Source organism: Pogonomyrmex barbatus, unplaced genomic scaffold (assembly GCF_055798465.1).
Source record: "Pogonomyrmex barbatus isolate J1 unplaced genomic scaffold, ASM5579846v1 scaffold2, whole genome shotgun sequence".
Lineage (NCBI taxonomy): Eukaryota > Metazoa > Arthropoda > Insecta > Hymenoptera > Formicidae > Pogonomyrmex > Pogonomyrmex barbatus.
The window spans coordinates 344,207-356,374 of record NW_028297116.1 but is presented as its reverse complement, the minus strand read 5'-3'; the positions used below and the strand labels follow the sequence as shown (position 1 = coordinate 356,374).

Here is a 12,168-nt window from a genome sequence, read left to right as displayed (position 1 = left end):
TAATTAGAAAATTAATTATAAAAAATTTAATAAAATTTATTTTAAGGAAGTACAAAAATATTCCTTCTATAACGAAAATATCTGTGGCAAACAATAGAATATCAATTGTTAAATATGAATAGACACAATTTATATTATCGTTAATAAATAAAATGAAATAATTACATATATGTATAGAGAAAAATTGTAATTTATTTTTTAAATTAAAAGATCCTAAAACAGATATCTTCTGAGGATTAATATACAAAAATTAGCAGAAATTAATTTTTTTTAATATGTTCTCCTAACTGCTGATCTGCTGTAGATATGCACTGCACTTAAATAATTAAGGATATCCAGTTGTGTACTTGGCCATACTTCTTCTATTACATCTGATAATAGTTTGTATAAAACTTTTGCAGAGCCATTCGAGAGACATGGAATTGGTTGATTCGTCATGACTTGGTAAAGAAATCTATATATTTCCCTACAAATCATCCATCAGTTATTGTTTTTTTAATAATTTTATGAATTCAAATTTAGTTATTCGATATAAAGAAAAAAAGGATGAAATAATAGATATGTTATTTAATAATGTATCAAACATGACAAGATTAAATATATATAAATATATATATGTATGTATGTATGTATGTATGATGTGTACACACACACACACAAAATCATGAATTTTGAGTGACATTTTTTATATTATACCTAAAGTTGCATTCTGCATTTTCCTGATCAGACGACGGATGCTGTTCATAGAATGAGATTAATAACAATGCTAATGGTACGTTACATTCGTTTTTCTTGAATAAATCACTATGTAGCCAATTGACTAATGTAGGTTTGTTCTTAATAGCATTCCCTGCCAATTTAATTGCAGAATCCATTGTAGAATGGCAATCTTCTGTAGATATATCTGAGAAAATGTTAAGAGGAAGATCTCGAGGTCCATATTTGAAGAAATCGTTCAATATTGTAATGATGTCTTCTTTCTTGCCAAAGGAAAGATCTTCTTCATCCGACGTATCATTGTTGGAATTATCTATCTCCATTTTAAATATTACTCTGTTGAAACGATAACACTACTAAAAAAATATAAAAATTCACTTTTTTTTTCTATAAAATATTTTTTAGCTAAAAAACTATTAAGCTAATTCTAAGCTTATTCTGAGAATAAAGATTTCGGTAAAGAAACAAATAACAAATAATCGCAGTCAATTATAATATGAACAACTTATGTTTCTCTGTCACAACGGACTGTGATTTTTTCTAAAGTTCTTTTTTCTAAAAATTTGATTATATTATTTAGATAATCGTTTTACGCGATTTAATGTGCTAATCATTGTACAATCTATGCGTTATCACAATAACAATTATGAAATACGGCGAGTTAAGGTTAGGTTTTTTCATGAAGTTTTAGGAAAAAATTAAAACATACCTTTTGAATGAGAATCGCACTAAAATATACGATTTAATTTTTTTTATTAATTAACATGCAATTGATGTATTGTCATTACTGTAATTATGAAATATAATTTTCTCGCAATATAACACTTCACTCGTCGCATTCTCAGATTGCAATGCCTTGAAGTTGGCGAGAGTATATGTAGCAACCAATCATATATGCGGTTTTGAATTGTTGCAGCGTTTTGAAGTTGGTAGCAATCGCGGAAAGAAGTACGCGGCAGCCAATCACGTGCGTCTTTTTGGAAAATTGCATTGTGCTAGACGCTATTATTATTATTATTAAACAGATCGTCACTGTATACCTGTGTACGTACACATCACACACGTGCAAATCGATGTTGTGTTCAGTTGTGTTTACATCGTGATCGAGACGTCGGTTTTTGTGAACTTCGGGGAACGAGGTGATCCCTTTTTCCCAACGAATGTTTATGACCTTGTATTACAAAGCTGTCCAACCTCGACGAGTGAGTATTTGAGTCGCGAGAGAAAGCAAGATTAACGAATGTCTTTGGATAGGTGAATGAGTTTTTGATTACAAGAAAAATCCGATAATTTGAAAACCTAATCCTTATATTGTTTTTCTTCATGGAATTATAAAATGGAAATTATAAATGAGTTCTGTTAAGCCATAAATAATTGATTACGAGCCAAGAACAAGCAAAGGATGTTACACAAGTAGAAAAAAAATAAATATTTTCTTATGTAATAAATAAAATCGAAGAACAGATTCCAACTTTACATGTATCTATTTCTATTAATATAAATTAAATTTCATCTTGATTTAACTTTTCATCTTTTTTTAGCTACAAGGATTAGAAAGAGGTAAAGAGCAAATTAAAGATTTCTTAATAGGAATAGACATTACTTCAGTCACAAGATAATTAACATAACATAATTAACAGTAAAATTTGAAAAAATTTATCCAATAATAAATCCAATCCAATAAATCCAATAAATCCAATAAATTAGTGACAAACAACACAAAATTTAAGATTATAATTCATAAATACTAAAAGTACATAAATACTTATTAAAAGAAAGAATTTAGCTTTGACTTTGAACCATTACTGTTGCAAATCTGTTAATGGAAATGTAAGAAATTTTCTTGAATTTTTATATATAATTAAAAAATGAAAAGATTATCAGTCTAAAATTCTGCCTATTAAATATTGCTCATTATGTCTTTCTGTTGAACATAGTCTCATAGGCTTATCTATATTGAATTTTTTTTCTACTAATATAACATTCTTATTTGCTCGGCTAATATAACTAATATAACATTCTTATTTGCTCGGCTGTTCAGTTAAATCTTTGTTTATTATTACAAGAATAAACCAGATTTTTCTATTATTAACTTATAGATATTTTTGTTTTTTAAACTAAATTTCTAGCAATATAAGAATCACGAAACAATCATGCTAACATTTAATTTTCGAAACATTAATGTTGCGTATAGTTTACTTAATTCAAAAACAAGAGCAGAAAATTCTATTTGATTTCCTTTATGTAAGAGTATATTTTGCTTTGTAATGTTCAATGATTATATTTAAAAATTTTAAAAAAATTTGCAAAGATTTTTGAATATAATAAATTTATTAAAAAAATGACAATAAATTAGAGAGGTGTTTGTTACAACATGAGATTATCTTGTTTTTAGAAAGGAACAGAAGCGAGCCAGCATGCCGGAGCCTGTGAATCACCAGGTGAATGCCGCTCGTAAGACGTTCCAGACCTTATATCAGATTTCTAAACTGTTGAACACCAATCTGGATCCAACTACCCTGAGCATCTGCATTAGACTCTGTGAGAACGGAGTAAATCCACATGCCCTCGCGACCGTGGTAAAGGAACTTCAGCGAGAGGTCAAGGCGATGAATGATGCACAGTTGGAATCCTCCAAAACTAATGCGACCAAATGACCATAAACAAGTACGATACCTTCCACAGAATCTCATTTCACATTGTCCAATAAATACTTTTCAAATGTATAAATAATGTATAATATATTTTGTTTATTATGTAAATTAATAAATGCACAATATTTATTTAATATTCAATAAAAACTTTGTTCATAGTGCCTATAAGAGAAAGAAAAAAATATGTAAATAATACTTCTGTATAAAAATAATGTAGAAAATAATGTAGCAACAACGTATGAGCGCATTTGAGCATAATTGAACCGAGATTATAATTCAACTTTTGTTTTGACACTTGACTTTTTCAGCGATTCATCAACTATAAAATTTTGCCCTGGCTAAAAAACAAAAAATCAATGGTTACTTTATCTTTCATAAAAGAATTTGCAAACACAGAATTTATTAATACGTCATTATTACCTTTAACCGTGGATAATACGACTGCCCATCAACAGTAATTTGAGTTATCTCAGAATGCTGTAACAAATAATTTTTGCCCTCAATAGCCTGAGATCCATCGTGGAACATGAATATGTAGCGGTTATTTTCAATTGGGTATCTACATAATAAACATTTTTACTATTTTTTTTTATCCTGTAATATTCTTGAAATCTTCACATAATAGCATGTAACAAAAAGTTCTACCTTTCTACAGTGATATGATTATTTTGCAAACCAGTTTGCCAGATTTGCGTCATGATTTCAGCCTGCTCTTTGGAGACATCTGACCGAAGATCTACGAACATCATGACATTTCTTCCTTTTTTTGTCACTTGTATCATACTTTCTGGATTTTTTATATCTAGCTATATGATAGAAGTTTTGCTCATTAAGACAAAACTGACTTGGTTGACCTTTAGATCAATATCTATAAATTCTTAATATAAAAAACATAAACACAATGAAATAACATGTTACCTTGGACACATCTATCTTTGGATTAGGTTGCAAATATATTGGCAATTCATCTGGTTCCAGGGGTTCTTCGTTTTCCTATTACATATCATATTAATCAAAGTCTACTTTGTTTACATTGTAACAGTCATATTAAGAAGAAATAAATTTTTTTTTATTAATCTGAGAATTCGGTATAACGGCCATACTTCCCACTGATCCAATAAATTTTCCATATCAGCATCTGTATAGTCACGTATATCCTTTTCCTTCCACGATTTTCTTTTCTTCTCTTTTGAGACCGATGTTGTCACTATAGCAAAGAGCACAAGACACGAAATGATAATCCTTGATATCATTTTAAGCAATTGATGAGGAATTGTGTCTTTATCAGAAATAATTTCTTGTGATACGCTCTATGAACATTCCGCAAACTTGTATCTCTGAAAATTTAAAAGAAATCTCTTATTTTATTCGCTTTGATTCACAACCGGAAATTGACTGAGCTTTCGAACGTTGTAGGACCATTTAAATTGCGTCGATTAATATATATTTGAAGTTACATCAATTTCAAAATACAATAGAAGAACAGAAATATATGAAAGATCTAAGAATTTTAAATGTAATAATGACGAAATGCGTGAGAAATATTTAAAATATATCGCGCCGATTTACTACCTCTTATCAATCGTCCTTCAGCTCCAGTCACCTACGATCATCTACGTCATATCATTAGTAGTCAGGTCAGAAGATGTCGCGTTGATCGTCGCGTATCAATTGAAAGGAGGGAAACACATAGTTGAGGAGTAAGGCCGGTATTCATAGTCGATTCTTATTTTAAGACCATCCTAAGTGATGTCTTAATATGCTAATACGACTTTGTGATTGGTTGATAATCTCTTAAGACAATACTTAAGCAATCTTAAATATAATAGGCTTTCTACAATAAGCTATTAGTAATAAAACATAAGTCAGAAACTAAAAATTGATCATAATCGAGTATTCTTAATATATTCAATCTATGTAGAAAGCCTATAATGCCTTGTGTCCACGATGCTAGAAATTAGTCCGAGATCTCGGATGGAAAGAGAATTGACCAATTGCGTTTGAATAATTCGGCCAATTAATCAATGCGGTCAATTTTTTTCCATCCGAGATCTCGGACCGATTTCTAATATCGTGGACACAAGACTTAAGATTTGACTATGAATATCGGCCTAAAAAAAAAGATCGTTGCGTCCATCTTGGGCTGCGTTTCGAAATTCACTGCCAGTACTGAAAATCTATAATATACGTGACTTAAAGCATATATTTTCTATATTGGCAGTGAATGTCGAAACGCAGTCTTGATACCACAGATTAAAGTCTGAGGTACGCAGTGCTATTTTTCATGTTAATTCGCACGCGATCTAAAGTCTGTTCTTTTTAACTGAATTTTCTTCTCTAATGTGAAGCAAAAAAAAGACAAAAAGATGAATGATGCAAAAGTTCATTTGAAAAAAAAAATCATTTATAATGTAAGGATATTAAGATATTAAGATAAAGATATATGGATGAAGTGAATTCTTTTAGCCGTTAGAAATAAAAAAAGAAGAAAAATCGTTGCGACCATCTTAGTATTTTAGCTTTTTGATCTATAGAAAAATATATCAATCGGATATACAAGAGCTCATTAAGCGCTCGATAAATGATTCTAGTAGATGCATCTAGTAGATGCATATTCTTACATTTATGTTTAAGGTCTATTCTCAAGAACTGACCTACAATATACGCGACATAAACTATAGATTTTTTTGCACCTTAATGACCGCACAATCATAAATTGGACCTTATCAGATTCTCTCTTGAGAGTCCCATCCAATGGCGGATAATTGAGACGGCGACGGGGGTGACCTACGCGTTTTCCGTATATATAGCGTAAAAAAAGAAAGAAAACAGAAACGAAAGGCTCGTTGCATTCGCTATATCGTTCAACGCCCAATGCTATGCCGTTTGCCGTCGCAAACCTGGTGAACGTTGCAGACGTGCCACACTTCTCGGAAGGAAGCGAAGCGCCCGTCGTGCGCGTATTTACATATATTAGCAAGTATGCATCCCGGCTACTCCCCGTCCCTCCCTCGTTCCGCGACGAGCGATCGCGGGGGACGAACATAACCTCCGAGCGGTTTACGCAACGCATTTAGAATCTACGAGGATTCGCTCGCTCATGAGCGACGATCGCGATCTCGCGATTTAGACGTCTATTCGTTTAAAACGAGAAGCAATAGGTAGGAACGCAAACGATCATCGTACCACGACAATAATGACGATCCTTCGCCTCTCAGCGAGGATTGTCAATAATTAGGATCCTCAATGACGCTATTTGCGCGTTAACGAATGCTGCTTGTAGAAGTAGTTAAAACGCTATTATCGCACGTTAGATAAACTGTATCGATATATATTGATCGATTACTACATCTATATTTGAAGTATGTTAATATAAATACAGATGTGCACGTGAGTACAGGCTCACATGATTCACATCGGAAAGACATTTGCATATGCGTGTCGGTGTTGGGTTATTCAAAATATAATTAATTAAATTCATTTCTCTCTATTAATTAAAATGCTATTCTATGCAATTTTACAGATAGTAAGTATGACTATATCAATGATGTCATCGAATTGAATCATGGACATGTCGCTTACTAGCAAATCAGATGTTTATGTGGTGTCTCGAGAAACCATTGCTAAACCCATCTTTATGGAGAATGAACTAGAGCAATGCACAGTTTGGTTGAATCATGAGAGTATTGGGGAAAGTCCGGTAAAGAGTTGATACATGATTGATTTTTAAGTTGATCAACTTTGATAAATTAATAAAGTTGCCACATTTTACAGATTGTTAAGGAACAGTTAGTTACAAATGGACAATCAGAGGATAAAGTTGATCATCATACAGAGGCAACTATATATTTTGAACAAACAGCAGATCTGGACAGCTGTGACAATGAGTCCAATGATTTTGAATCATCCAGTGCTGCTGTTTCAAAAGCAGATTCAATAAAAGATTGTGATTTGACTGATGTTGATGCATTCACTTCAAAGGTACTTTGGATAAAAATTAGCTACGTGATTATTTTTACATAATTATTTTTACTTTGTTGTGATATGTATAACAAATTATAACTAAACGTATAACTGAATATAATGCACAGGAAAATGAAGAGGAGGAGGAGGAGACGATTGCCACTTTTGTCACTGCGTCGGGGCAACAGTTGGCTCTTTACGCCGTGGAAAATTCAGATGAAATATTTGCTGTGACTGTTTATGACGAATCTGGCGAACCTCCGAGTAACTTTCAATTTCTTATGAAGTAAGTATGTAAAAAAAGCAAAAGTTGAAAATCTTGTTTCTTAAAGTGTAGTTTTTTTTTTTTCAATAAAAGACTTGGTTTTAACTAGAAAGTGATCTTGATTTTAGTCTCCTTGTTTTTTTATTTAATCTATTGATTATAAGAATTACAGTCACAAATGTGATTACAGAGCAGATGTAGAACGTTTAATAGGCGAGGGAGCTGTACGAACGGTGAAAAAACCGTCGCAGATGAAGAAACGAGTGTTGACTGCTCATCCACCGATGTTTTATCGTGAAGAGGAATTTGAAGAAGAGAATGATAGAACTTCCTGCGACACGTCAATCAACAGTAAGAAAGATATTGCACAGGAAGAAAACAGCGAACTAGAAACCAATTATGAAATCTACCAAAACTATGATGAGTCTGTCAAAATTAACTCAAAGTCTAGTGATAGTATTCACACAACTGTCGATGAACAATCAGATATTACGTATTTAATGATGGATGATAGTTTTGTGAATATCGGTATGTACAAAAGGACTAATAATAAATGTATCAAATATAAATTGTAAGATTGTTTTGAAATTTTAATATAACTTTTAACTTTTTTATGTAAATTTTAGCCTATGGAAAAAATGTATGTAATTTTAAAATTATTAAAATTTTGAGCGATAATTTAGATTCTTTTATTATAAACATTGATTTAAATGAATTCGTGCAATTAATACAGAAATATTTATTCTTATGTACAAGAGTAATATTTGTAATTTAAAATTATAACAAAGAATAATATTACTCTATAAAAATTATTCTATAGGAAAATTATGAAAATTTTGTTGTACACGAATAATTTGTTATAAATAATTACGCAGAACATAGGCAACAGGTATGTTCTACAAATGTATGTAGTCTGAAAAACACATTTTTTTTAGCCGAACAGCTGGATGAGTGTCAGGATGATCTCGATTCCGAAGAAGAGCTGATAGAGCGTTCAACCGTTCAATATATCTTCCTAGAAGGTGATCATCAGTCAGACTCGGAACTGACGTTCGACGAGATTCAAGCGACATTACAAAATATGAAAAATTCTCGCAAAAGGACGTCGGAAAAAAATGACAAAAAATTCAACAAATCGCAGAACGACCACTCTTCAAATAGCCAGGAGAACTTTTCAAAGAAGATTGAATTATCGAATGAAGTCGGGGATGAACTTGAGTTTCGCATGTCACCACAATCGATGACTGATCGAACATGTTTTTCCGGTTCGGAGAATGATCGGCAACGATTGATCGATACATTGACCGATTCATCACCATCGACAACTCTACAGACACCATTGAAGGTCAAGCGGTCGCGGAAGCAGCAACTGATCTCTGTAGACCGAGATGACGGGGAGATTATCATCCAACCGGCATCAATGTTGAATGAGGACATGGCCGATAAGAAACGTACTCGGAGACGACAGTTGCATTCGCAGTTACGTGATACTATGGCGAAAAGAATCAAAGAGACGAAGCGAATCAAGCGGAAGAAGCGGCGAAAGGTAAATGCCTTTCACAGAAACTATCAATAAATCAATAAAAAACTGTCATATTCATACTCTCGAAAATTTCATGTTTAAATTTGTGAACATGATCTGTTGATTTTATTTTATTTTTTTTTTTTGATACTTTTAAATTGTTTTTACTTAACGATTAATAATTATGTATATTTTATGATTAGAAGTCATGAAATTTCAGAGCTTTTCAGAGAGAATAAAAAAAAATCTTGAAGCAATTTACGATATTTTTAATCATTAACAAATTCTGACTTGAATTAACTTTTTAATGTGTCGAAACTTATTCGATAGGTCGTGGAAGTAATCGATCTAGATATGGATGAAGACGAACAACAGACGAGACGCAATGTGGTAGAGATCACTTTAGATGATAGCAAGGACAAGTACTCCAGCGATAAAGAGAACGAAATCATTATGGTGACGGACTCTGAAAACGGCGATGATGAGGAAGAAGAAGAAGAAGAAGAAGATGAATGGCAGCCTGGTCGTTTGACAAAGCTCAATGGTGCAATACGATGCAAGTATTGTCCCAGGAAATTTCGTTATCGACGTACTTTGTCTATGCATCTTTTGGTATGTCAGAAATCGCCGAAGAGTAAAGATGAAAATCAACGGGTCAAAAAACAATACACCTGCAAGATCTGCCAAGAGAAATTTGATGAAGTCGTCGCTCTGGCACGTCACGCTCGTGCAATGCACTCGCAGAGAAAGAAGCACAGGTTGAACCTTTCTCCAGCGAAGTAAGTGCGAATTAATGTTTGTTTTCTATTTTGGCGCATAAAATCACAAATTTTAATATAATTTTAATCATTGGTCTCAAAAAACTTCTTTTTCTTCTCTTTTTTTTGGTCTTCGTCTTTTCAATTTCTTGTTATTTATTTGTTAGAAGTCCGAGTAAATCCTTGAGATCAGTTCAACAGAAGGAAACGTCTTTAACGGAAGAGGAGGAATCAGTTGACGACAACAGTATAACAAAGAGAGAACTCCGTACGCTTGTCAAAGTAAAGAGAAAACGGAAACAAAAGAATCGCTCATTGGAGGCAAACAAACTCAATTGCGCGGATTGCGGTCGATGGTTTCCAAGTACCGCTTTGCTAAATGCGCACAGCTTGCATCATGGCACTAAGAAATCTGGTACGTATCAAAATTAACGAAAAATTGAATGATTAAGATGACAAATTTTAATATATACTGAATGAAAAGTCTCTTGATACACAAATTACTAAAAACAAAAAAACTATCTTTAGATAAGAATCTATCTTTATGAAAAATATAAAAATATATTAAGATATAATATTATATCTTAATTTTTATTCATTTTTATTTCGAAAATAGATTGTAATTTGATTTTTTTTATGACATTTTTTTCGTACGCATAATTGATACAGATACTAATTGTTTTTTTTTCTCAATGACAAATTAAATAGCGAGTTAATACATCACAGTAGATATAAAATAGCAAGTGAAACTCAAGATTACTTACTCTAGATCATCTTTTTAATTTCATTGTTATTTTCCTTGTAGAGCAACTTCACAAGTGTCATATATGCAAGAAGCTCATCAAGTCTAGGTTAATGTTCCTGCAGCACTTGAAAATGCATAACGATGCCCAGCGCAACTCTGGCAGCTCGTCTAGAATACTACGGAGGAAATTGCGCGCCCGGCCGAGTACACGTAAAATTACATCTCCCCGGAAACGTGGTCGACCGAGAAAGTTCTGATTTTTCCCAGTCACGAACATGTATAATACTGTACTCATATCGTCATTGCTCGAATTTCTTTAAGCCTATAATAGACTATCGATTATGAAGCCAACTCGACTGCCGATTCACATTTTAGACTGAAATCTAAATCAGTTAATTGACGCCTCATTGTATCAAGCGTAGTCGATAGTCGTATTAACTTTCAAAATTGATAGTTCGATATGGGCTATTGTATTTCTTTTCTCAAATGATGTCATTTTACGATAAGACATTAGCTTAAATGTATATAATAAATCCATACCATGTTATCTTTTCATTTGCGTTCGAAAATCAATTGTCGGAAAATCGAGAAATTTCACAAATTTAAACATTTTGTTTTTTTTTTTAAGACGAATCTAATGATTTTAAAATCATTTTAAAGACCAAAGAATTTCGATTTAAATATAGTTTTAATAAAATTATACAAAAATGTTATTGACAACGGTAAAATATTTTTGATAAAATTTTACTAATATAAAAATGTTTTTCTATATTAAATCTCGATTTTCTGAAAATTTGTAGTTATGATCTGTTGCTATGGAAGATTAAGATACTCCAGGATCTCATTGACTTCTGTTATTAACATGTATAATTAAGCACAGAACTTGTAAATAAAATGACTATGTTAGAAACATAGCATTTCAATTTATGTACGGATATGTATATACACAACATACACATTATATATATACAAAAATTAGGAAAGGTAAGTTGATAATAATAAAATAACCGTGTATAAACAGTGTGATATATCGTTCATTGTATTTGCCTCTATCTTCGAACGAATAAAATGAATAAAAAACTGCATATTCATGAATTAAAATTTTTTCTTTTCAGCTGTACATCTTGTTTAATATGTATACATACATATATAAAATATAAAAAATAATATATATTTAATATATTTATTTTATATGCATATATTTACATAATAAAACATAATAAAAATATAAAAGTAACACATTTTTGTAATTTTTTTCTACATTTGAAATGAAATATACAAAATAAGGATTTAATTTCATATTCTAAATTATCTCATATATCCTATTTTATTGATAAATTAGGAAATATTTTTGTTTCTGTTCTGGTAACTGGAAAAACTGAATGATATTTTGTAAAATTAAATTTCCCACTCTGTTCAGAAATTACAGGTCAAAAAAATACACATAGTAACAAAAATATACATGCAGATTCAGAAAAGTATAACTGAAAGGAATAAATATATCACTGAAAGAATGATTTAAATAATGATTCAAGAATTAAACA

At 31.5% G+C, this 12,168-nt stretch overlaps 4 protein-coding genes across 11 annotated transcripts; 2 read left to right on the top strand and 2 right to left on the bottom strand.

Annotated features, from left to right (window-relative positions):
• Window positions 1-172: 172 nt before the first annotated feature.
• Window positions 173-1,605, bottom strand: LOC105425969 (uncharacterized). Of its 3 annotated transcripts, none has more exons than XM_011637005.3 (3): window positions 1,427-1,605; window positions 697-1,053; window positions 173-466 (listed from the first exon to the last, which is right to left on the bottom strand). In XM_011637005.3, the coding sequence occupies exons 2-3, from the start codon at window positions 1,038-1,040 to the stop codon at window positions 271-273; spliced, it is 540 nt and encodes a 179-aa protein (XP_011635307.2). In that variant the 5' UTR covers window positions 1,041-1,053; window positions 1,427-1,605; the 3' UTR covers window positions 173-270. The 3 variants fall into 3 exon arrangements, with proteins under 3 accessions (XP_011635307.2, XP_088933725.1, XP_011635306.2); XM_089077599.1 differs by having other exon boundaries at window positions 697-1,070; window positions 1,427-1,604; XM_011637004.3 differs by having other exon boundaries at window positions 697-1,073; window positions 1,427-1,603.
• A 115-nt stretch (window positions 1,606-1,720) lies between these two features.
• Window positions 1,721-3,518, top strand: LOC105425972 (mitotic-spindle organizing protein 1). 2 transcript variants are annotated; one of them, XM_011637007.3, is made up of 2 exons: window positions 1,721-1,971; window positions 3,113-3,518. In XM_011637007.3, exons 1-2 carry the CDS (start codon window positions 1,958-1,960, stop codon window positions 3,372-3,374), a joined length of 276 nt encoding a protein of 91 aa, XP_011635309.1. In that variant the 5' UTR covers window positions 1,721-1,957; the 3' UTR covers window positions 3,375-3,518. The 2 variants fall into 2 exon arrangements, with proteins under 2 accessions (XP_011635309.1, XP_011635313.1); XM_011637011.3 differs by having other exon boundaries at window positions 1,723-1,919.
• Window positions 3,448-5,100, bottom strand: boca (LDLR chaperone boca). Its single transcript, XM_011637006.3, has 6 exons — window positions 4,944-5,100; window positions 4,475-4,708; window positions 4,290-4,364; window positions 4,017-4,177; window positions 3,792-3,930; window positions 3,448-3,709 (listed from the first exon to the last, which is right to left on the bottom strand). The coding sequence occupies exons 2-6, from the start codon at window positions 4,622-4,624 to the stop codon at window positions 3,641-3,643; spliced, it is 594 nt and encodes a 197-aa protein (XP_011635308.2). The 5' UTR covers window positions 4,625-4,708; window positions 4,944-5,100; the 3' UTR covers window positions 3,448-3,640.
• Window positions 5,101-6,109: 1,009 nt separating this feature from the next.
• Window positions 6,110-11,709, top strand: LOC105425973 (uncharacterized). Of its 5 annotated transcripts, none has more exons than XM_011637013.3 (9): window positions 6,110-6,351; window positions 6,895-7,071; window positions 7,146-7,352; window positions 7,463-7,620; window positions 7,790-8,127; window positions 8,535-9,145; window positions 9,452-9,900; window positions 10,047-10,294; window positions 10,685-11,709. In XM_011637013.3, the coding sequence occupies exons 2-9, from the start codon at window positions 6,937-6,939 to the stop codon at window positions 10,879-10,881; spliced, it is 2,343 nt and encodes a 780-aa protein (XP_011635315.2). In that variant the 5' UTR covers window positions 6,110-6,351; window positions 6,895-6,936; the 3' UTR covers window positions 10,882-11,709. The 5 variants fall into 5 exon arrangements, with proteins under 5 accessions (XP_011635315.2, XP_011635317.2, XP_011635316.2 ...); XM_011637015.3 differs by having other exon boundaries at window positions 6,110-6,532; window positions 7,161-7,352; XM_011637014.3 differs by having other exon boundaries at window positions 6,110-6,532; window positions 7,155-7,352.
• Window positions 11,710-12,168: the final 459 nt, after the last annotated feature.

What these genes read in the sequence shown, in the direction of transcription:
- LOC105425969 (XM_011637005.3), bottom strand. Translation starts at nt 1,040, where the DNA reads ATGGAGATAGATAATTCCAACAATGATACGTCGGATGAAGAAGATCTT. An exon ending in AATGCAGAATGCAACTTTAG is followed by an intron (nt 467 to 696) that starts GTATAATATAAA and finishes GATGATTTGTAG; the next exon opens with GGAAATATATAGATTTCTTT.
- LOC105425973 (XM_011637013.3), top strand. Translation starts at nt 6,937, where the DNA reads ATGGACATGTCGCTTACTAGCAAATCAGATGTTTATGTGGTGTCTCGA. An exon ending in TTGATGCATTCACTTCAAAG is followed by an intron (nt 7,353 to 7,462) that starts GTACTTTGGATA and finishes TATAATGCACAG; the next exon opens with GAAAATGAAGAGGAGGAGGA. An exon ending in AGCGGAAGAAGCGGCGAAAG is followed by an intron (nt 9,146 to 9,451) that starts GTAAATGCCTTT and finishes CTTATTCGATAG; the next exon opens with GTCGTGGAAGTAATCGATCT.
- boca (XM_011637006.3), bottom strand. Translation starts at nt 4,624, where the DNA reads ATGATATCAAGGATTATCATTTCGTGTCTTGTGCTCTTTGCTATAGTG. An exon ending in AATCATATCACTGTAGAAAG is followed by an intron (nt 3,931 to 4,016) that starts GTAGAACTTTTT and finishes TTTATTATGTAG; the next exon opens with ATACCCAATTGAAAATAACC. An exon ending in CGTATTATCCACGGTTAAAG is followed by an intron (nt 3,710 to 3,791) that starts GTAATAATGACG and finishes TTTGTTTTTTAG; the next exon opens with CCAGGGCAAAATTTTATAGT.